Source organism: Ruditapes philippinarum, unplaced genomic scaffold (assembly GCF_026571515.1).
Source record: "Ruditapes philippinarum isolate M1 unplaced genomic scaffold, ASM2657151v2 ctg8603_1_1_1_1, whole genome shotgun sequence".
NCBI lineage: Eukaryota > Metazoa > Mollusca > Bivalvia > Venerida > Veneridae > Ruditapes > Ruditapes philippinarum.
The window spans coordinates 5,855-29,233 of record NW_026863290.1 but is presented as its reverse complement, the minus strand read 5'-3'; the positions used below and the strand labels follow the sequence as shown (position 1 = coordinate 29,233).

Below are 23,379 nucleotides of genomic sequence, written 5' to 3'. Positions count from 1 at the left end.
TGGCGATGAGGGGGACTTCGCCCCCCTTCAAACTCCCCCAAACAGAAGGGGGCACATCCCCCTTCTGGCAACCCCCTGATGTATCTTTTAGTTGGGGGGCCGCGCCGAAAAAGAGGTCACTTTTTTTAACAACATTTCTCAAACAAAATCAAGTGTTTGGGGCCTTAATAAGGCATTTTTTCATCATTTGAGACAACAAAAAGAGGGGGGGGGTTGAAAAAGGCGTTAAAAGGCGTGTATATGAAGTAATGGGTTAACAGAAAATGATGAAAATACTTGAAATTACCCTAAATCGCGTTTTTTCATGTTTGAACATGGCCTGTCATATAAATTTGAAGAAAAATTGTTGTTTTGTAGATTTTTTGATTTTTTTCATTAACCCATTACTTCATGAGCATTTTGTGAAAAATGGCTGTTTTCATTGAAAAGTCTCCCGTTACAAGTTCAAATTGCTATAATACTATAAAAACTGCTTCAACACTAATCAAACTTGGCACAAATGTTGACTGGACCATTGCCCTTGGAACAACATGCCCAGGCTTAAATTTTCTGTTACCATGGCAACGAGGGGACATCTCAAAATTGCCAAAAATCACTATTTTGCGTTGATTTTTTCCATCAAAATTGATTTCAAAGTGCTGCAACTTTTCAATGGATTGAGATAGAGTCAAATGTTTTTCAGCGTTGGTTACACGTTACCTTATGATCAATCTGGGGTCATTTACAGCCTCTCACAAGTCCAAAATTTTCTTGGCGATAATTTGAGACAACAAAAAGAGGGGGGTTGAAAAAGGCGTTAAAAGGCGTGTATATGAAGTAATGGGTTAAAGAGGTAGAGAAAGGTATACAATAAAAAGCAGAGACATATTTCTATAGAATATGTACAGTAAGAAATTAGATCACTATTCCGGTATAGTATTTTGTATTTGTCAATTCCTGTATATTTTTCCTTTCTATAAACTTATTTTCTGAGCTTTCTTACCCGATATAAATAGTGCAATGTTTATCAAATAAACAATATCTGATAACATTTAATACATGTATAAGGGTTTGAGAAAAATGATCACCTTTTTTATAGCAACTTTTTAACTGCTGAAATGTTCCGTCAAATAAGCATGTCGTATTCTTTATAACGTGATTTGTGGAGTTGTTATCGAATACATATCCTTCTTTACACTTGTAATTCAGAACAAAACCTTGTTTAAATAAGTTATCATTTGCCTGACTTGATTCAATAACCGTTAATGTGTTGCCTACATCCGGAAGATTGCATCCTGGAAAATATATATGACACCATATAACTTTATATATATATATATATATATATAATAGAACATACCTCCTACAAACAAGATCAGTCAAGTGAATCTGCTTGATTCAATATCGTAAAGTGACAGTGTGTCCATCCAATGAAATAAAGTAAGTGAACAGGTGAAAGTCAAAATAGGTTTACATTTGCAATAATGATTAATTCACATGTTCGTTCAGACACAAGTGTTATTTTCTCCACGTATGAATCTAAAAATCTAAATCTGTATATAAATAGCACAATCATGACTACTTAATCCAAATTCAAGGTCATCTGAAGCTCAGGGTTGAGGTCAGTTCAACCTTTTATAATGTGTTGTCTAAAAGGCTATTCTGTCCATGTATTAACATAATTCATTGATTAATTACAAAGTAACAGACAATTATATCAACAATCAGTGAAAATAAAATAAATTGACTTTCAAGGTCAAGGTCATATATGAGTCAAGGTCAGTTTGAGTTTAATTAACTTGAAAGTTTTGACCTAAAATGTCTTAAAATGAGTTAATCCATGTATAAATAATAAAGTTATAACCAGCTACAGAAAAAAAGCTAAGAATTGCATTAATTTGACCTTGACAGTCAGGATAAGTTCAGGTCAATGTCATATCTAAGTCATTTGATATGTTTGTTTGAAAGCAAGACTTGATTTGTTCAAGGTTAAATCAAATCTGTACATTAATAACAAATACTGAATATCTAACTAAAATTTCATAATTTGACCTTGACGTTCAAGGTCATTTAAAGCTCAATGTCAAGGTTAGTTTTCAAGAAGGTCATATCCAAATGATGGGTTGTTCAAGTCTGTAGATAATCCATTTCTTCATTACAAGTTACTGTCAATTATAACAGCAAAAATCAGTGACACCCTTGAAGATCAAAGTCATAAAAGAGTCAAGACCACTTTGAATAACATATATACTGATCTTATGTACATGAAAGTCATATCCTAAAGACTGTTCTGTTATAATATACAGTCAATCCATTCAATAATAACAAAATTACATCAAGTTACAGCAGAACAAAAATGAAAAAGGTCAAAGTCATTCATGAGTGAATGTCAAGGTCTGTCTTATTCACTTAGAAGTCTGTCCTAAAAGATTATTGTGTTTCGGTTTAAAGACAATCCATTAAAAAAACAAAGTTATAGCCACTTATAGCAATTGAAAACAAAGGCACAATTTAGAAACTTGACCTTGAAGTTAAATGCCATTTATTAATGAAGATCTTGCCACAAGTATTGTTGTGGCCAAGTATAAAGACAATTCACCAATAATCTAAATGTTTTGATCAAGGAACAATTTTTAGACGGCAGCGCAAAATAGTGGATTTGTGTGCAAAGCTTGCAAATAAAACAATTTATACATTTTGGGCTATTTATAGAGGTGTTTTAAGTGGTAATGTTGAAAGACATGGGCAAAAAACAACCGAGATAATTTTTATATAAATCCGTTTTTAATATCAAACGTACTTAAGAAATGACAAAGATGTGTCTATAGATGTTTTGAAACGAACATAAAATGATATATACGTACATGCTTTTCAAACATTTGTTACATTTAAATACTACTTAAGTTTGTATCGCTTTTATTTTGTTAAATATGAACAAAGCTTTTTTCTCAGAAATTAAATATGTTTGTCACTTTAGGAATAAGAAGGCTCAAGATTAGATAAAGATGACTTGACAAAATGTGTATTAAGATGAATAGATAAATAGAAAACCCGAATTCTTAAATAACTCCCAAAATTCAAAATGGTACTGGCTCTGTTTGGTTGAGCCTGTTCATGTACAGTAATAGAAAGTGAAAGCTACTGTCCATGTCCCACAGCACGGTTTAAGCAAATAAAATATTTGAATATTAAAATGGTGGAATTTCAAAATGGAAGCATATGTTTTTTGGTTTATACGGTGGTTATCATGGATTTTCCAATATGACATATTCATGTCAGAGACATTCCATAAAAATCAGCGTATGGCCCCCAAGTATGCGTTTGCCCTAAACGAGAAAACAATGAGCGAAACTAAATAGAATAAATCTTTGAAAGGAGATCAGAGGTAAGAGAGTCTACATATTACAGTGAAAACGCCAAAGGGACACTTAAAAAGTCGGCAACTTTATTTCAGATGATTCAATATTCATGTTCAACTGACATGCTGATCAAAAGATCAAATAGAATGAACTTAAAGTGCCAAAAACATGCGCACTCAACATTTATCTTGTGCTGAATTATCTGCATGTGTAAAACTTATAACATCTTTTATTAATTAAATCTTTTAAAACAAAACTAAAAACTGTGTATGTATAAGTACCTTTCTTGCAAGCAAACTTTGAGTTATTATAATAATATCCACTGTCACATTCACATTTGCCATATATGATTTGCGAAATAGATGTTTCTGTAAGAATCGTTTTAGTTGAAGGAATCGATGTCGTTTTAACCGTTGTACTAACTGGTCTGACACACCTTGAGTGTTGTAAACTGCTACAGGATGTGTCATTACTGCAGTTTTTGTTCCTATACACTGCAAAGGTAAACCAATAAAAATGTGTACAAGCAAGATAATAATTATTTTGTAAAACACTTTTCATAATGACCAAAAAGAAAGAAATACGTTAAAATGTACGAGAAAATAAGAGCTGTGACGAGTGTTTGTTTGTTTTATATGCTCAATGAATTAAACGTGCATTTTTTTTGTTTCAGGAATATGGACTAACATTTATTGCATGCTTACTAAAAAATAACATTATTACCAAAATTACTCTAGATACAATTTACGGGACAAAAATTTTCGGGTTATGTTAATCTACTAAATCTTAATAAATTTACTTGCATTTCTATAAGTATTTACAAATGACTCTTATTTAGTCCATATCGAGCTAAATAATGTGCTCGCATGGTTTTATTATAAATGTACACCTGTGTGTTTGGTTGTTATGCAGGAATGCCAGTTTATTAGTGTGTTTTATGTATAAAGAGTATCGATCATATGAATTATCTTTATCATAGAAATTTGTCCAAAAATAATCATTTAATGGCGGTCATCATGGATTATGAAGCCATATTGAATTTTCTACCTATGCTACTAAAGAATGTTTCAAAGCAATAACTATTTTTTGGCCTACAATGTCAGTTTTTATCATGTTTCATGTCATAAATAACTATATTTTGTCATGTCCCATGTACATTGTACATTTTGGTGGCCATATTGGATTTTGGCGACTATCTTGGATTTTTAAAAAGTGGATCCCAGGCTGAAATAAATTAAAATACTAATTTCTGCGACTATGCAGAAGGTGCACAAATATTTCATAGACAATAAGTCAATAACTTAACATAATTTAAGGATAAAATGAGTCATCAGCATCGACAGTCATATACATTTATTTTGCATTCCGTATTAAAGGATAACTTTCATATATTAGGATGTACTAATAAAGAGGCAGTTTACTCTAACCATGTCATATTACAACGAACAGAATAAAAAAGATGAATTCAAATACGTATCTCTATTCACCAACATGAATGCATTAAATCAATATTTTTTTCTCTCATTTGTTATATAAGCTAAATAAATGATAAGCAACTGAAAACGAGGAATCTGGCTCATAAAAAAACGACGGGAACGAAACGTAAGAAAACCAACCTTCAAAGCAAAACAATTGATTGCTTGAGTCGAATCCATTTGCACAAAAACACCTTTTTACTGTAGTTGAATGTAGCATTCCTTTGCATACAGCATTGATAATTCCCGAACACTGTTGATCATTGTCACATGGCCGACCTAATACTTTAATAAAAACGTCATGTTATTGTAATTATACTGAATATCAAACACTGTTCAAAGATTGATTAAAAACCTATTTTATACTTATTTTATCCTAGTGCGTAAGTCTGAACAAGGTTTTAATTTACATAACCAAATACAATTCAGATGCTTCATTTTTTACAATTCAAATATAAACGTTCAATTCCAGCAATCAAATCATTTCCTTCACGCATTTGTTGTCACTCAAAATGGTGAATTTGAAACTTTAGGATTGGTCATGACATATATTGATATTTTTCAAGAATCCAACCGCAAAAAAACAATCACCTGGAATAATTTACAAAAAGCAATATTGTTAAATTACTTAAAAGAATACAAAATAAAAGAAAGTAGTGCCATATTTTTAATATATAGTACACTAATTTCTGTTAAAATTAAGTATATAAAGGTAATCATGTCCATTTAAGTGGTAGCAATACGATTAAAAGTTTCCGATGAACCATATAAACTATGTAATGCCTTCTGTTTCATAGGTGTCATACGCAATTTAATAAAAAAATCGATTTAGAAAACAGTGTTCAAATACCGGGTTCACAAGCAGCGTGCGTTTCGTTAAGCTGAAGGTAGTAGTATCCATGTTTACATAAGCATGTAAAGCTCTCTGCTTCGTCGCTTAGTTGACTTGTTATTGCTGATGTTGTTGTTGTTGTTGTTGCTGTTGTTTTTGTTGACGGTGATGATAAAAATGTTGAGGATGAATGGTAACGTACTGTTATAAGTGAGGAACCACTGTTTTTGGTTTCAATGGTGCATATTGAATTAGGTAAAAACAAGCATCCAAAATGTTGATTTTGTGGCGAACATGTACTTTTATGAACTAGAATGAAAACATAGTATTGTTGTGACATATGCTATTAACATTTTAAGTCATGTTTGTGTGGGGCTTATTTACATTGGTTTGCAAATAAATATTAACTGTGTTCTACATGAAGATCATTGGTTCGACTAGCTAGTCTAGACAAAACATCCTTTTTTTATAATCAGCTGTACTACACTGTATCTTTCAATCATTTTTAAAGAAACAAACTGCTATATTTGAACTGATTTTGTAATACAATAGCAGCATTCATTTTGGAATTTAATCGGTCTTTATAATGTTTTAATATATTCAAGCAAATGACATGACATCATAAGACTTATAATATAATACCTTCATTGCAAGACGTATTTTGAGCGTTAATTTCAAAACCTGGTCCACATACACAAGTTTTATTCTCTGCACATATAGCATGTTGTACATAACTGCATGTATTTGCACCATCACTTACACCACAATTATTTCGAAGAACTGAACAAGAAACCGGAAAACCATTTCAAAATATTTGATTCCATCCTTTGCATAAGTACATAATTGAACTAGTCGAAAACAATGAATAACTGTGGCTTTTACTTTCCTTATGGAATTTCAAACATGGAAAATGACACATAGAAACGTTACGAATGGATAATTAAAATGTCATAACCATACAAACTGCGATGACTTGTTCTAGCTATTTCAGACATTGGACATAAACATGATTTTGATTTTAGATAAAATGATATATGATTGCAATTTTATAAACTACGGAAGAAACAACAAAGTGTCAAGTCAAAATTAAGCATGCACTATTAGTATTCGTCTATCGGAATAATATCTTGAAAATAGAGAATCAAACAACACTAAACATTATTTTCGAAGTGACTAATCCTTGTGTATTTTAATGTAGGAAATGGCTTAAATCGGTGTATTTCAAATATAATTCGGAACACATTACCCCGGTGATAAAAATATTGATTTAAGTTTTACAATAATCCTATTTAGATATAAATACACTTTTTCCAGACACGCGCAATATTTATGACTAATGGCGGCTGTTAGCTTTCAAAAAATTTTCTTTTTTACATGTTAAAACACAAGATTATATTATGAAGGAACGACATTGAAACTTAACACAATACCTTTCTGGCAAGCAAATTGTGAGTTGTTATAATAATATCCACTGTCACATTCACATTTGCCATATATTATTTGCGAACTAGAACTTTCAGTAGAAGCAATCGATGTCATAGCAACTGTTGTTCTAGCTGGCTTGACACATACTGAGTGTTGTAATTTGCTACATGATGTGTCATCACTACAGTTTCTTTTCTTATATACTGTAATGCCAAATACAAAAATGTGTACAGTCAAGCAACCTAATCATGAATTTGTAAAATAATCATAATGACCCAAAAGAAAGAAATACATTTAATTGAAAGAGAATAAAACAACAGCGACTAGTGCAAAGCTCTATTAAGCAAACTTGTATCTGAATACGAACTTCCAAATGATTTAGTGAAGAAACATTTAATTCATGCTTACTGACAATTCTACGATAAGAAATCAAATTTACTTTAGATTAAGATATTGATAAAATTATATGCGGGGCATGTAAAAATTAATCTTTGTAAAGTACCGGTATTTCTGTAAGTATTTTCAAATGAATATAATTGAGTCCGAGCCTGTATTTTTATTTCTTAATACGTAATGTCTTATGTCAGTGTTTGAACATAATTTTAGGATAAAACGAGTCATCATCACCGGCAGCCATAGATAAAAATATGGAAAGCTTTGACTGTCTTATAACTATAAACGTAAATGTTGTTATGTCCAAATAGCAATATATTGAGTCAACCTTTCCTTATACAATGCGCATTCATTGATATATTATGTGGATCCATCTTTATATGTAGTCAACTGAACAATATATGATGTCAACGTGCCTTTTTATGATTTCCATCTATCATTATACGTTGTGCACTTTTGAATATATTATGTGGAGCCATCCTTATATAAGTTCAAAATAACAATATATGATGTCATTCTGTCCTTTTATGAAGTCAATCTGTCATTATATAATGTGAAGTTATAATTATATTAATATGTGGAATGATTCTTATATAGAGTCAACATTATATGATGTCAACGCGTCCTTATACGATGTCAATCTATCATTATACGATGTGCATTTTTCAGTATATTATGTGAAACAATCCTTATATAGAGTCAAAATAACAATATATGATGTGAATATGTCCTTATATGAAGTCAGTCTTTCATTATATGATGTGCATTTACGAATATATTATGTGGAACCATTCTTATATAGAGTCAAAACAACAATATATTATGTAGAACCGTCTTTATATAGAGTCAACTAAACAATATATTATGTCAATTCGTCCTTATATGATGTCAGTCTTTCATTATACGATGTGCATTAATGAATATATCATGTGGAACTATCCTTATATAGAGTCAACTTAACAATATATGATGTGTATGTGTCCTTATATGATGTCAGTCTTTCATTATATGATGTGCAATTACGAATATATTATGTGGAACCATTCTTATATAGAGTCAAAACAACACTATATTATGTAGAATTGTCTTTATATAGAGTCAGCATAACACTATATGATATAATTTACTTTGAGTTTCCCGCTGTTGCCACGAACGGTGCATAGTGAGATATAACCCTGTAAATTTAAACCCATCAGTATACATGGTATAATGACAGAAGCACACCATAATATGATGTTTGCACTTCATATAAAGCAGCTGTCGTATAACAATAGATGCACATCGTATAATGAAAGATTGACATAATATATTGATAAGTTGACTGTATAAAATGATGCAACCACATAATATATTCATAGATGCACATCGTATAATAATAGATGCACATCGTATAATGAAAGATTGACATAATATATTGATAAGTTGACTGTATATAATGATTCTACCACATAATATATTCATAAATGCACAGCGTATAATGATTGGTCGACATCATATAAAGACACATTGACATCACATATTGTTCAGTTGAATTCATATAAGGATGCATCTACATAATATAATCATGAGTGCACATTGTATAAAGAAAGAGTGACACAACAACGTTCGTTTTTTTACAATCATAAGACAGTCAAGGCTTTCCATATTAAAATGTATTTGTCTTCATATATGAGGTTAAATAAGGTTTTACTTATGAAGATGCAGTATTTCAAGGCCAAGTACAGAATACCAAAGATGATTTGAAGCAGGTATCTATTCACTTACATGAATGTATTTGTTCAATACCGTTACAAGTTTGTTGTACATGTATAAGATAAGAAATAGCAAATGACAAGAGAATTAGACCTGGTGTCAAACTAAAAACGAAACAAAACTGCCGCTGGAAACAGACAAATGCCCCCCTTGCACGGACAAGAAGGGGAAGCGTAACGTCGACTTGCAATAAATTCATGTTTACCAAATAAACGTGTGTTTGAGCAATATAGAAACATTATAGGAATGTGTGCCAAATTGTTTTAAACTCCTTTAATGCATTAAAAGTTACAGTCCTGACACTATTGTGTATTTTCAAACTCTCTATGTGAGATTAAGTACATTAAAATTATAAGGGTGACATTGACCATGGATCTTATACGCGACATATTGTCTTTATGTGGCAGACATATATGGTAGGTTATTTGAAAATCCTTCCATACATTACAAAATTACAGTCTAGACACAAACGCGTTTACTTTTAACTCTAATTGTGAGAATGTGAATTGTTAAACTTTAAATGTGACCTTGCCCTTTCAGGGAGGGACATGGGTCTTAGATGCAAAACATCATCATGAAGTAATACACATTTGTGCCAAGTTACTTTAAGATTCGTAAATGTATGGCAAATACAGTTCGGACACGAATGTTATGCAAATTGGGATGCACATGTAGACGGGCAAATACACGGACGATGCGACTTTCATATGCCACTTGTCAGGGGCATTAGATAGGAAACGTTAGAAACCAACCTTCAAAGCAAGTCAATTTATTGTTTGAATCGAATCCATGTGCACAATAACATCGTAAAGGTGCAGTTGAATTTAAACCTTTCATGCATACAGCGTTGGTAATTCCCGAACACTCATGAGCATCGTCACAAAAACGACCTAAAACTGATAAAACAACAGTGGTATCATTAGACAAATCTATTAAATATCTATTTCTTTATTTTAATCCTTGAACGTATTTGTGTAAACAAGGTATTGATGTCTATCATCAAATTTAATAAAGATGCTTGAGCTTTTTTATGTTTTTCAGTTCAAAATTAAATATTAAACTTCCAGCAGTCAAATCATTTCCTTCATATTTGGTATATCGCAAAATACAGAATTTGAAACTTTAGGCTTAGTCATCAAATACATTTACATTTTTCAAGAATTGAACCGCAAAATGGAAACAATCACATGCAAACTATTAACACATTCTTAGCAAAATTGCTAAGTAACTTTAAAGAATGAACATTAAGAGTAAGAAGTGCAATATTTCTAACATATACTACATCTTGTTTCCGTTAAAACTAAGTATATAAATGTCATCAATGTCCATTATTAAACAAAGACGTAAATAGCATTTTTAAAGACATCATAGGTTTTATAGATACAAATGCAGATATTCTTGCTATGATACATAACAATTAGTCTGTAGTTCCCGATAAGCCAAAATAAAACAACTATTAAATGCCTTCTCATTTACTCGTGTCACACGGCAATTCAATAAATAATGTTTAAAGCAATATGTATTCAAATACCGGGTTCACAAGCAGCGTGCGTTCTATTACGCTGCATGTAGTAGTATCCATGTTGACATAAGCATTTATTGCTCTTTGTTTCGTCGCTTTGTTGACTGGGTGTTGTTGCTGCTGCTGTTCTTGTTGTTTTTGTTGTTGTTGTTTGACGGTGATGAAAATAATGTTGATGTAGTAGGGTAAGGTACTGTCATATGTGCGGAACCCACTGTTTTTTGGTTTCAGTGGTGCATATTGAATTAGGTAAGAACAAGCATCCAGAATGTTGATTTTGTGGCGTACATGAACTATTATGAACTAGAATAAAACAAAATCAGGGTATTGTTATGACAAATACCATTAACCTTTTTTGTAAGTCATGTTTGTTTAGGGCTTTTAAACATAGGTTTGCAAATACATTGTATATGTAAACTTTGTTCTCATGATACTTGAAATCTTTTTGTTCAACAAGGTTTTCAAGACTAGACAAAACATTCTTTTTTCATATTTAGCTGTGCTATCTCACAAACATTCTTAAAGAAACAATCTGCTATATTTGAACTGATTTTGTAATTTAATTGCAATATTAATTTTGTAATTTACTCGGTCTTTTTTATGTTTTAATATATTCAAGCAAATGACATGACATTACAAGACTGATTATATAATACCTTCATTGCAAGACGTATTTTGAGTGTTAATTTCAAAACCTGGTCCACATACACAAGTCTTATTCTCTGCACATATAGCATGTTGTACATCACTGCATGTATTTGCACCATCACTAACACCACAAGCATTTCGAAGAACTGAACAAGAAACCGGAAAACCATTTCAAAATATTTGATTCCATCCTTTGCATAAGTACATAATTGAACTAGTCGAAAACAATGAATAACTGTGGCTTTTACTTTCCTTATGGAATTTCAAACATGGAAAATGACACATAGAAACGTTACGAATAGATAGCAATTAAAACATCATAACCATACAAACTGCATTGACTTGTTCTAGCTAATTTCTGACATTGGGACATAAACATGATTTTGATTTTTAGATTAAATGATATGTGTGTTTTGCAATTTTATAAACTACAGAAGAAACAACAAAAGGGTCAAGTGGAAATTAAACATGTTCTATTTAGTATTCGTCTATTGGAATACTATATTGAAAAAAGAGAATCAGCCAACACTAAAAATTATTTTCGAAAATTAGTAATCCTTGTGTATTTTAATGTAGGAAATGGCTTAAATCGGTGTATTTCAAATATAATTCGAAACACATTACCCCGATGATAAAAAATATCTATTTAAGTTTTACAATAATCCTATTTAAATATAAATACACTTTTTCCAGACACGCGCAATATTTATGACTAATGACGGATGTAAGCTTTCAAAAAGTCTTTTTCTTTTACATGTTAAAACAACAAGTTTATATTCATGAGGAACGACATTGAAACTTAACACAATACCTTTCTGGCAAGCAAATTGTGAGTTGTTATAATAATATCCACTGTCACATTCACATTTGCCATATATTATTTGCGAACTAGAACTTTCAGTAGAAGCAATCGATGTCATGGCAACTGTTGTTCTAGCTGGCTTGACACATACTGAGTGTTGTAATTTGCTACATGATGTGTCATCACTACAGTTTCTTTTCTTATATACTGTAATGCCAAATACAAAAATGTGTACAAGCAAGCTAATCATGCATGTGTAAAATAATCATAATGACCCCAAAGAAAGAAATACATTTAATTGATAGAGGAAAAACAACAGCGACTAGTGCAAAGCTCTATTAAGTATGCTTGTATCTGAATACGAACTTCCAAATGATTTAGTGAAGAAACATTTAATTCATGCTTACTGACAATTCTACGATAGGAAATCAAATTTATTTTAGATTAAGAGATTGATAAAATTATATGCGGGCATGTAAAAATAAATCTTTGTAAAGTACCGGTATTTCTGTAAGTATTTTCAAATGAATATAATAGAGTCCGAGCCTGTATTTTTATTTCTTAATACGTAATGTCTTATGTCAGTGATTGAACATTATTTTAGGATAAAACGAGTCATCATCACCGGCAGCCATAGATAAGAATATATTTGTCTTCATATAAGAGGTTAAATTTAATACATAAGGTTTTACTTATGAAGATGCAGTATTTCAAGGCCAAGTACAGAATACCAAAGATGATTTGAAGCAGGTATCTATTCACCTACATGAATGTATTTGTTCAATACTGTTACAAGTTTACTGTACATGTATAAGATAAGAAATAGCAAATGACAAGAGAATTAGACCTGGTGTCAAACTAAAAACGGAACAAAACTGCCGCTGGAAACAGACAAATGCCCCATTGCACGGACAAGAAGGGGAAGCATGACGTTGACTTGCAACAAATTCATGGTTACTATTAAACGTGTGTTTGAGCAATATAGAAACATTAGCAAAGTTACTTTTAGGTATTGGCATTGGCCTCAGACGCGACACGTTGTCTTGATGTGGTAGAAATGTGTGCCAAATTATTTAATCTCCTTTAATGCATGACAAAGTTACAGTCCTGACACTATTGTGTATTTTCAAACTCTCTATGTGAGAATGAGTACCTGTTAAACTATAAGTGTGACATTGACCATGAATCTTATACGCAACATGTTGTCTTTATGTGGCAGACTTATATGGTAGGTTATTTGAAAATCCTTCCATACATTACAAAATTACAGTCTAGACACAAACGCGTTTACTTTTAACTCTAATTGTGAGAATGTGAATTGTTAAACTTTAAATGTGACCTTGCCCTTTGAGGGAGGGACATGGGTCTTAGATGCATAACATCATCATGAAGTAATACACATTTGTGCCAAGTTACTTTAGATTCTTAGATGCATGGCTAATACAGTTCGGACACGAATGTTGTGCAAATTGGGATGCACATGTAGACGGACAGATACACGGACGATGCGACTTTCATATTCCACTTGTCAGGGGCATTAGATAGGAAACGTTAGAAACCAACCTTCAAAGCAAGTCAATTCTTTGTTTGAATCGAATCCATGTGCACAATAACATCTTAAAGGTGCAGTTGAATTTAAACCTTTCGTGCATACAGCGTTGGTAATTCCCGAACACTCATGAGCATCGTCACAAAAACGACCTAAAACTGATAAAACAACAGTGGTATCATTAGACAAATCAATTAAATATCTATTTCTTTATTTTAATCCTTGAACGTATTTGTGTAAACAAGGTATTGATGTCTATCATCAAATTTAATAAAGATGCTTGAGCTTTTTTAAGTTTTTCAGTTCAAAATTAAATGTTAAACTTGTAGCAGTCAAATCATTTCCTTCACATTTGGTATATCGCAAAATACAGTATTTGAAACTTTAGGCTTAGTGATCAAAAACATTTATAGTTTTCAAGAATTGAACCGCAAAATGGAAACAATCACATGCAAACTATTAACACATTCTTAGCAAAATTGCTGAGTAACTTTAAAGAATGAAAATTAAGAGTAAGAAGTGCAATATTTCTAACATATACTACTTCTTATTTCCGTTAAAATTAAGTATATAAATGTCATCAATGTCCATTATTAAACAAAGACGTAAATAGCATTTTTAAAGACATCATAGGTTTTATAGATACAAATGCAGATATTCTTGCTATGATACATAACAATTAGTCTGTAGTTCCCGATAAGCCAAAATAAAACAACTATTAAATGCCTTCTCATTTACTCGTGTCACACGGCAATTCAATAAATAATGTTTAAAGCAATATGTATTCAAATACCGGGTTCACAAGCAGCGTGCGTTCTATTACGCTGCATGTAGTAGTATCCATGTTGACATAAGCATTTATTGCTCTTTGTTTCGTCGCTTTGTTGACTGGGTGTTGTTGCTGCTGCTGTTCTTGTTGTTTTTGTTGTTGTTGTTGACGGTGATGAAAATAATGTTGATGTAGTAGGGTAAGGTACTGTCATATGTGCGGAACCACTGTTTTTGGTTTCAGTGGTGCATATTGAATTAGGTAAGAACAAGCATCCAGAATGTTGATTTTGTGGCGTACATGAACTATTATGAACTAGAATAAAACAAAATCAGAGTATTGTTATGACAAATACCATTAACCTTTTTGTAAGTCATGTTTGTTTAGGGCTTTTAAACATAGGTTTGCAAATACATTGTATATGTAAACTTTGTTCTCATGATACTTGAAATCTTTTTGTTCAACAAGGTTTCAAGACTAGACAAAACATTCTTTTTCATATTTAGCTGTGCTATCTCACAAACATTCTTAAAGAAACAATCTGCTATATTTGAACTGATTTTGTAATTTAATTGCAATATTAATTTTGTAATTTACTCGGTCTTTTTTATGTTTTAATATATTCAAGCAAATGACATGACATTACAAGACTGATAATATAATACCTTCATTGCAAGACGTATTTTCAGTGTTAATTTCAAAACCTGGTCCACATACACAAGTTTTATTCTCTGCACATATAGCATGTTGTACATCACTGCATGTATTTGCACCATCACTAACACCACAAGCATTTCGAAGAACTGAACAAGATACCGGAAAACCATTTCAAAATATTTGATTCCATCCTTTGCATAAGTACATAATTGAACTAGTCGAAAACAATGAATAACTGTGGCTTTTACTTTCCTTATGGAATTTCAAACATGGAAAATGACACATAGAAACGTTACGAATAGATAGCAATTAAAACATCATAACCATACAAACTGCATTGACTTGTTCTAGCTATTTCAGACATTGGACATAAACATGATTTTGATTTTAGATAAAATGATATGTGTTTGCAATTTTATAAACTACAGAAGAAACAACAAAGGGTCAAGTGGAAATTAAACATGTTCTATTAGTATTCGTCTATTGGAATACTATATTGAAAAAAGAGAATCAGCCAACACTAAAAATTATTTTCGAAATTAGTAATCCTTGTGTATTTTAATGTAGGAAATGGCTTAAATCGGTGTATTTCAAATATAATTCGAAACACATTACCCCGATGATAAAAAATATCTATTTAAGTTTTACAATAATCCTATTTAAATATAAATACACTTTTTCCAGACACGCGCAATATTTATGACTAATGACGGATGTAAGCTTTCAAAAAGTCTTTTTCTTTTACATGTTAAAACAACAGTTTATATTCATGAGGGAACGACATTGAAACTTAACACAATACCTTTCTGGCAAGCAAATTGTGAGTTGTTATAATAATATCCACTGTCACATTCACATTTGCCATATATTATTTGCGAACTAGAACTTTCAGTAGAAGCAATCGATGTCATGGCAACTGTTGTTCTAGCTGGCTTGACACATACTGAGTGTTGTAATTTGCTACATGATGTGTCATCACTACAGTTTCTTTTCTTATATACTGTAATGCCAAATACAAAAATGTGTACAAGCATACTAATCATGAATTTGAGGGAAAACAAACAGTTACTAGTGGAAAGCTCCATTAAATAAACTTTTATTTGTATAAGACTTTCTGGTCTAACATTTAGTGAATGCTTGTTAATAATTCTGCGATATAAAATCAAAATTACTCTAGATTAAATTCAGGAGACCAAAAGTACAAGGCATGTAAACATTAAGCAATCTTGGTAAAGCTACTGTCATTCCCTAGTTTTTCAAATTAATCTTATTTAATCCGAATATCTATCATTAATACATAAGGCTTTATGTCAATGACTAAACATAAGTTCGTCGGTGCTAGGGGGCAGAGATGGTAAATTTGTACATTCCATTACCGTCCATGAATAGGTGCCTGCAACATTTTCAATTTTATCGTTTGAGGCGTTCTTTGATATTCCATTTTTAACTATAATGTTTGTTTTCCAATAGAAGTCTACAAAAATCAAGTGACACCGGGGCGGGCCAATATTGTCCCCCGATTTGCAGAGGTCCACAATGCTACATGCCAAGGATAGGTCTTGGCATTGTTGTTTCACCCAATAAGACTTTTCTTTCTTTATTAAATCTATATCAATAAAGGGACTCCCTGAGCGGGCAATATATTGACCCAGAGGGCATGATTAAAAAATAATCTCAGTTTTGTTGAGACCCATAAAGGAATGACACATACCCAATATCTGTTATATGACAATTTTTAAACTATTTGCATTTAAGTTTCACAATATTAAGACTGAAAAGCGCTTTCTCATACATGTGATCAATTATGTCATACTTGTCTCATGATTTTATTTATCTTTACCGCCATACATTATCACATCGTATTGGCGATGAACATGTATGTATGTTTGAGACAAGTAAAACAAAACTGAACTTAAATATACATACAGGATTTTATAAAAAAAAAGTTGCCCCAGGAGTGAGCCCAATATTGATCCAATGTGTTGCGGCTTGGCCGAGATGTTGATGTGTCAGACAAGTGATCTTAGGAGGATCGTTGTTCAATGTTTATTATTATTTGGGCTGTTATAACTCTTTTATGCTTGATATATTTATGATAGCAGTTAAATTATTTTCGTCACGTTATTTCTCGTACGCAATATGCTGAAAAGAAACTTTTGTATATGGAAATTTTATTGATCGCAGGAGTAAACAGTCCCCTCTGAGCTTTATAGAAATTATTAAATAATTCTAAGAAACAGAAACAAATAATAAACAGTATTGCAATATTCCTTATCTATTCAGTTGCACATACTGCTGCAACAAAATAAATAAAATACTTAACAGGAACTAAGCGTTAATTATAAGCGATGAAAATAAAAGTTATCAAAGTCAACATAGTTTTGTAAGATAAAAATGCAGATGTAGTATTTCGATTATCATAAAATCATGCATGCGAAGGATATTCAAATTAACGAAGACTTTTGCTGTTGAAGGAAGAATTTACGACACATGTTTAGTTACTTCCTGTATGACCACAATAGTTACATTTCAGACCTTAAGTACAAATATAAAACTATGTCCACTAGAAAACATTAGGCCGTTGCACAATATTTATTCTTTTTACCCTTTATCCTTGTTTTTGCACTTAGCACCAAGTTTGTTCATTCTTGACAAATCAGTAGCTCAAGTTCGTCAATATGTCTTAAGATGCTTATATTATTATAGTATTTAATACATGAATCGCTAATTTCACAAAAGTATAATGCCTAAGCATCAACGTACCTGTTTCACAAGATATTCCGCCATCACCCTTCACGAACCCATGTTCACATTTACAACTTTCATTTTTTTTACAATTTGCATTTCCTACTCGAAGGCATGATAAACGTGTTTCCTCGTCTTGACATTTTTTGTCAATAACTGAAATCACAAATTTTAATATTATAACTTTAAATCATTAAGTGGCAAATTTCTTACACTGTCCTCACTTTTTGTAACTCTCCATTACAATGTTCAAACTAATTATACTAATTTTTAACTTGTAAACATGTCACAAAACATTTCAGAAACGTTTTGATACGTCGGAACTTTTTCTTTTCCTTTTATCGTTTTCATTAATGAAATAACAAATGGTAAGGAATATATCCTAACCATTAGTTATTTCATTTTTTCTCCCTTTTGACAAAAAGGCGTAAACATTTGCGGATCGATATAGTGAAATGATGCACCCAAACATGTATAATGATTATAGTCTTATTATATAAGATACCGTTTTTAATTTTGCTTACATTTGACTTTAATTTCATTCAGGTCATCGTGTTTCTCATTTAGTTAATCCCAAGAGTTTGTTCAGCTTGTAAGACATAAAAATAAAACAAGGCAATATCAATGTTGTTAATGGACTTTTAATAGCAGCATGTAAATAGTTTACATCTAACATGGAGGAGTTTTTTATATCTTAACTTTGGAACCAATTCGCCTCCACAATAGTGAAGCATATATAAGATTTACAATGATGATACAATAGTTTTATCAGCTTTTTATTGTATGTAGTAATTTACAAGATTGTTCAATTTGCTGACACAAATATATCAATTGTCAGCGGTCTGATTGCAAGGGAGAAGGAGGTAAAACTTACTTTAACTTACTTAGATAGCTGAGAAAATGTTTTGCTTTCTTTTGTTTGTGTTTAAAGAAGAGTGAATCGATGCGCATGATTTTCTATCCAACGGAAATATCTTATACTTTAAATAAATTTTGATGCTATGGAACCTTCTTGTCCATATTTTCTATAAATACAATTCATTTATGGCCTTCGTGTTACTCATTACATAAATCCTAAGAATGTGTGCAGCTTGTAAGACATAAAAATAAAGCAACGCAATGTTGATTGGCTTTTTTATACTAAGCCAGTAAATGGATTACATTTTACATAGAGAAATTTTGTATTTCTTAAATTACAAACAAAATGTCAAAAACAGGCGTTTGTAGCCCCGGATAAATTCGTTTTTATTATTGTCGATTTTATTTTGTTTTGGTTTCTGTCGTTCTATAAGTAATAAACCAATACATGTACACAACGTCATCGCACACCTGCAAATGTTCCCAATCGAGTCGACTCGAATGAAATATTTCACAATCTAAGAAATCGTAAGTATAAAAAAATTGACAAAATCTAAATTTAGAGAAAAAAAACGTTTAAAGTTTTGATGTCTGGTTTCACAAATACTTGGGGTGTTGAGCTCAAAACGCATTTAAATAAAATGTATACTTGTCAATCCTAACTCATGTACTTATCATATACATAAAAAATATTAACATAAACCGTTTTAATTAAGATGTCATATGTCAATAATAGAACTCTAGTCCTATAAATATGGCGTCGCTATGAGATAGTTTTGCTTCTGGGCAAAGTCGGGCTTGACCGACATAAATTATAACAAGTCCGTAACGTCGGATGTATTGGACTAAACACAAGAGAAAAATGTTTGCCGGAAAAAAACTGCACATCTACCCTCTAAATCATCATGTATTTCATTTCCATCCCAATATTTTCACATAATCCTTTTGTTCATCGACAATGGCGGGTGCGAAGAGCAAAAATAGGCTAAGGCTAATAGGCTAAGTCGCGGGTGCGGAGCGACAAATCGAGCTTTATAAGAATAATCTAAAGAGTGCGCGTGTCGCGGGTTAGCTTAACCAGGTAGGCAGTATTATGGAAATTTGGGGTTGAAGTGAATGATAACGCGACAAAAGATACGATTTTGTAATTATATAAATAAATAAATACAAAAATGGTAAATATTATATAGCACGAAAATGGCTTTGTTATTGTTTTAATTTTTTGGCGAAAAAAGGCAAAAAAAGTTACAATTGGTTTTTAACCCGTGCAAAAGTAAATTAAATTTAACGAAAAGGAGTTTTTAATACAAACAACTGCATATAACACCCTGTAAAAGTACCATGTAAAACTTATATAATTTGCTTTGTGTTTGTATGTGTGTATATTTAAAAATAATATAATTTAAAATAGTTTATTAAAAGTATAGGTTAAGTATAGGCCAGTGAAATGTAATAAACAAATATATATTATATACCCTATAACACGCGAACAACAATATATCAATAAATGTTTCGCTTCGCGGTCCCGCCATTTTCCAAAAAAGATCTTGACTTTTTGCCCCGCGCCCCCGCTAATTAGCGTGTCCTCGTTCCGCACGCCTGCCATTTTACTTTGTTAATTCTCGACATTTCGCTTGACTGGGTCGCAAGTCGTAAAAACGAAATGGCAAAAATCAGCCACCATAGATTTCTATGATAAATCTATGACTTAAAATGAACAAATGCCTATAAATGGTCCTGCCTTCCATTGGAAGGAAAAGCCCCTTTAATGAATAATGATAAACTCTAAAAACCCTAAAATGCTTTTGAATAAAAATTTACACCACATACGCTTCAGCATCGATAAAGATGAAAAGTTAAAAATAGCTGAATATATATAAGAAAAAATCATCACATTCAAGGGTTGATCAGTAAATGTTTTTAGATAGCAATGGGGCAAGGAACCTAAAAATGAGCAATTTCGTAGGTCAATTATGTCCAGAAAAACAATGCGAAATATTTCAAAATCTGTTACACAGGCACATAACCAGTTTTACAAAATAATAGTTTGCCAATGCATTGCTCCTAAGGATAATGACTGACAGCAATTTATATTTACCCCCACCCAACAAATATCACACCTGAAATATACTAATATGGGCCATCTTCATGAAGGTGCAGGATAGTCCAGAATTCGCACAATTTCTTAAAAACTATGAATAACACACAGTGCAATCAATGTCATTTTCAAAAACGCCCAATGAGTTGTCTGTCCTCCGTTTAGATTTTTCACAAAATTTATCCAAACTTTTGTACTTCACCGTGCATATCCTGCAATGCAGGAATGTGCAATTAACGTTAAAGTAACGCCGAATCTGTGTAACGCTATTGCCAAAAGAAATAAGACAGTAAGTAAATGAACCAAAATATTTTATTATAAAGCAAATTTAAAGAAATGAATAAGCGCATACAACTGCTATGACATTATACTTTAACCAGCATTCCAATTTTTTCAGCATTTTGTTTACTTTCTTAGATCATTCGTGAGAAAGACAGCCCATTTTGTAGGTGACGTTTGTGTTTAGTCAAATAAATATCAATTTAACACATTTAAAACGTTTTTTCATATTCTGTATACCTAAGACATTTGTCAAACTACAAGTGCCGAATAACAATAGAAGGAAGCTAGTAAAATAAGATTTAGCTACTTTTAATGTGATAACCGCCGTTGCTTCAGTGTTTGTTCACGAATTCGGCGTTACCTCGTACAAATGGCCTCAATTATGTTTTATCTGCTAAATTAAGTGTAATATGACACGAGTAGATTGGAAAATGTCTCATGTACACCGAATATAAAAAACATAAAGTAATATGAACGTTATTGTACTTAAATATATCAACAAAATTAGAAATCGCCATCAATACGCTAGTCAGGTCGTCATTTTCATGAATGATCTTGAAAAATACACATTTTCATGGAAATATGTTTGATGATGTTTAAAGTATAATGTCTCAGCAGCCGTATGCGCTAACTCATTTCTTCTAATTTGGTGTACAATAAATAATATTGGTCCATTTACTTATCGCGGTGCTCGTTTTGGCCACTAAATTGCAAAATTTCGCGTTACTTTTGCACAATTTCTGCGTTATTTGCACATTCCTGCGTTACTGGATATACACGGTGTACTTGTTTGGCGCCAAATGTCAACTGACACAAATACATACAAAGCTACCAAATGTTTAGTTTCGGGTAAAAAATACTGCTCATTTCGTACACACAAACAAGACAGAATTAGAACGATAGAAAATAAGAAAATTTTCAGGATTTTCAAAACACAATGTCTATGTTATTAATAGATTTGGCCGAGACCATCATTCAAATGCGTCCCCTGCCCTCTTAGAGTAAGTGGCTTTTTTTTATTTTCTTAGGAAATTTTAATCGGTATTATGTAGCGGTTTAATCTGCCTCTACACTGATGAAGGACAGAAAGCTAGCAGGAGTCCGAAAAAAACAAGGATTTTGTAACTTACATTTATCGTAAGCCAGTTTTTGCTAATGTTTTACTCTCAAAGTGCCTTTTTGATAAAACAAAATATTCAGGCCAATATGTCTGTGGGGCGTCAGTCCCTTTACCCTCCCTACCCTTCGCCGTTGGATCCTTTCCTGTATCGGTATTTGTTTTACAATCGATAAAGGGTTATTCTTTTAAGTACCCACATTGTGTCATCTTGCATAAAATAACACACGAGCTTGCTAGTCAAAGTGAATTATACTTTTTTACTAAACATGACGACTATTTAAGAATTCGTTCGATTAAAATACAGAGGAAACACTTGAACTGGTGGTGTGTAAAATACTGATTATATTGAAATTATCTTGTGTTTTCTGTTACCTTTAGATTGTTCTTTTTTCCCTGTGACATTGAAATATAATGATTTATTTCAAATTGAATATAGAAGTGCCGAAGGTATAAAAAACAGATGTTTTAAATGTGTAAAAATAAGTCGTAATTGTGGACAGTAATAGATGATCTTAAACAGCGTAGTGAAAATATCAATAATGATGATATACAACCTACAAAAATGCCATATTATATCATAATTGGTATTTACCTTTATCACAAGAAATATTCTGCGTGTTGTAATAGAATCCCGTTTTACATCTACAAATTGTTTTGCTGACATTTACCATTGTATCAGCTGTGTTACTTGTGGTGTTTGACGTCTCCGTTGTATTTAGCGTCGCACATATCGAATTCTTCAATGTTGTGCAGTCCTCTGGCTTACTGCAATTCTTATTATAAACTGAAAAATAAAAAAAGCGTACAAAACAGTTGTATAATTACACAAATCAATTTAAACCTTTTTTAATCCTTATATGTCTGAACGAGCCTTTGGTGATTATTTCCAAAACTAACATTTATAACTGATTTTTTTTTCAAATCATTCTTAAATAAATATAACACAAATACGCTATAAATGGATGTACCAAGCGTTATGAAAAACTTTTAAAATCCGGCTTAAAAGGCATTATTATGATAACTGTTTATGTAAACTACATTATTATATTATCTTAAGTAAAGAATAGATTTACGTGACTTATGGTGATATTTAAGGTATATATTCACCTATCAT

General features: G+C 31.7%; 2 protein-coding genes across 2 annotated transcripts in view; both read right to left on the bottom strand.

Annotated features, from left to right (window-relative positions):
• Positions 1 to 7,942, bottom strand: part of LOC132721734 (uncharacterized) — a 12,954-nt gene extending 5,012 nt beyond the window's left edge. Inside the window, exons 1-7 of the mRNA XM_060706102.1 lie at positions 7,909 to 7,942; positions 7,076 to 7,273; positions 6,288 to 6,425; positions 5,664 to 5,954; positions 4,955 to 5,098; positions 3,620 to 3,832; positions 1,068 to 1,274 (exon numbers count right to left, since the gene is read on the bottom strand). Of these exons, the coding sequence (XP_060562085.1) occupies positions 1,068 to 1,274; positions 3,620 to 3,832; positions 4,955 to 5,098; positions 5,664 to 5,954; positions 6,288 to 6,425; positions 7,076 to 7,273; positions 7,909 to 7,942 (1,225 nt within the window). The remainder of the gene's footprint in view (positions 1 to 1,067; positions 1,275 to 3,619; positions 3,833 to 4,954; positions 5,099 to 5,663; positions 5,955 to 6,287; positions 6,426 to 7,075; positions 7,274 to 7,908) is intronic.
• Positions 6,294 to 23,379, bottom strand: LOC132721732 (platelet endothelial aggregation receptor 1-like). The gene is made up of 13 exons (XM_060706100.1): positions 23,373 to 23,379; positions 22,858 to 23,049; positions 17,926 to 18,063; positions 15,965 to 16,162; positions 15,171 to 15,308; positions 14,530 to 14,820; positions 13,751 to 13,894; positions 12,197 to 12,394; positions 11,394 to 11,531; positions 10,747 to 11,040; positions 9,968 to 10,111; positions 7,076 to 7,273; positions 6,294 to 6,425 (listed from the first exon to the last, which is right to left on the bottom strand). Exons 1-10 carry the CDS (start codon positions 23,377 to 23,379, stop codon positions 10,934 to 10,936), a joined length of 1,551 nt encoding a protein of 516 aa, XP_060562083.1. The 3' UTR covers positions 6,294 to 6,425; positions 7,076 to 7,273; positions 9,968 to 10,111; positions 10,747 to 10,933.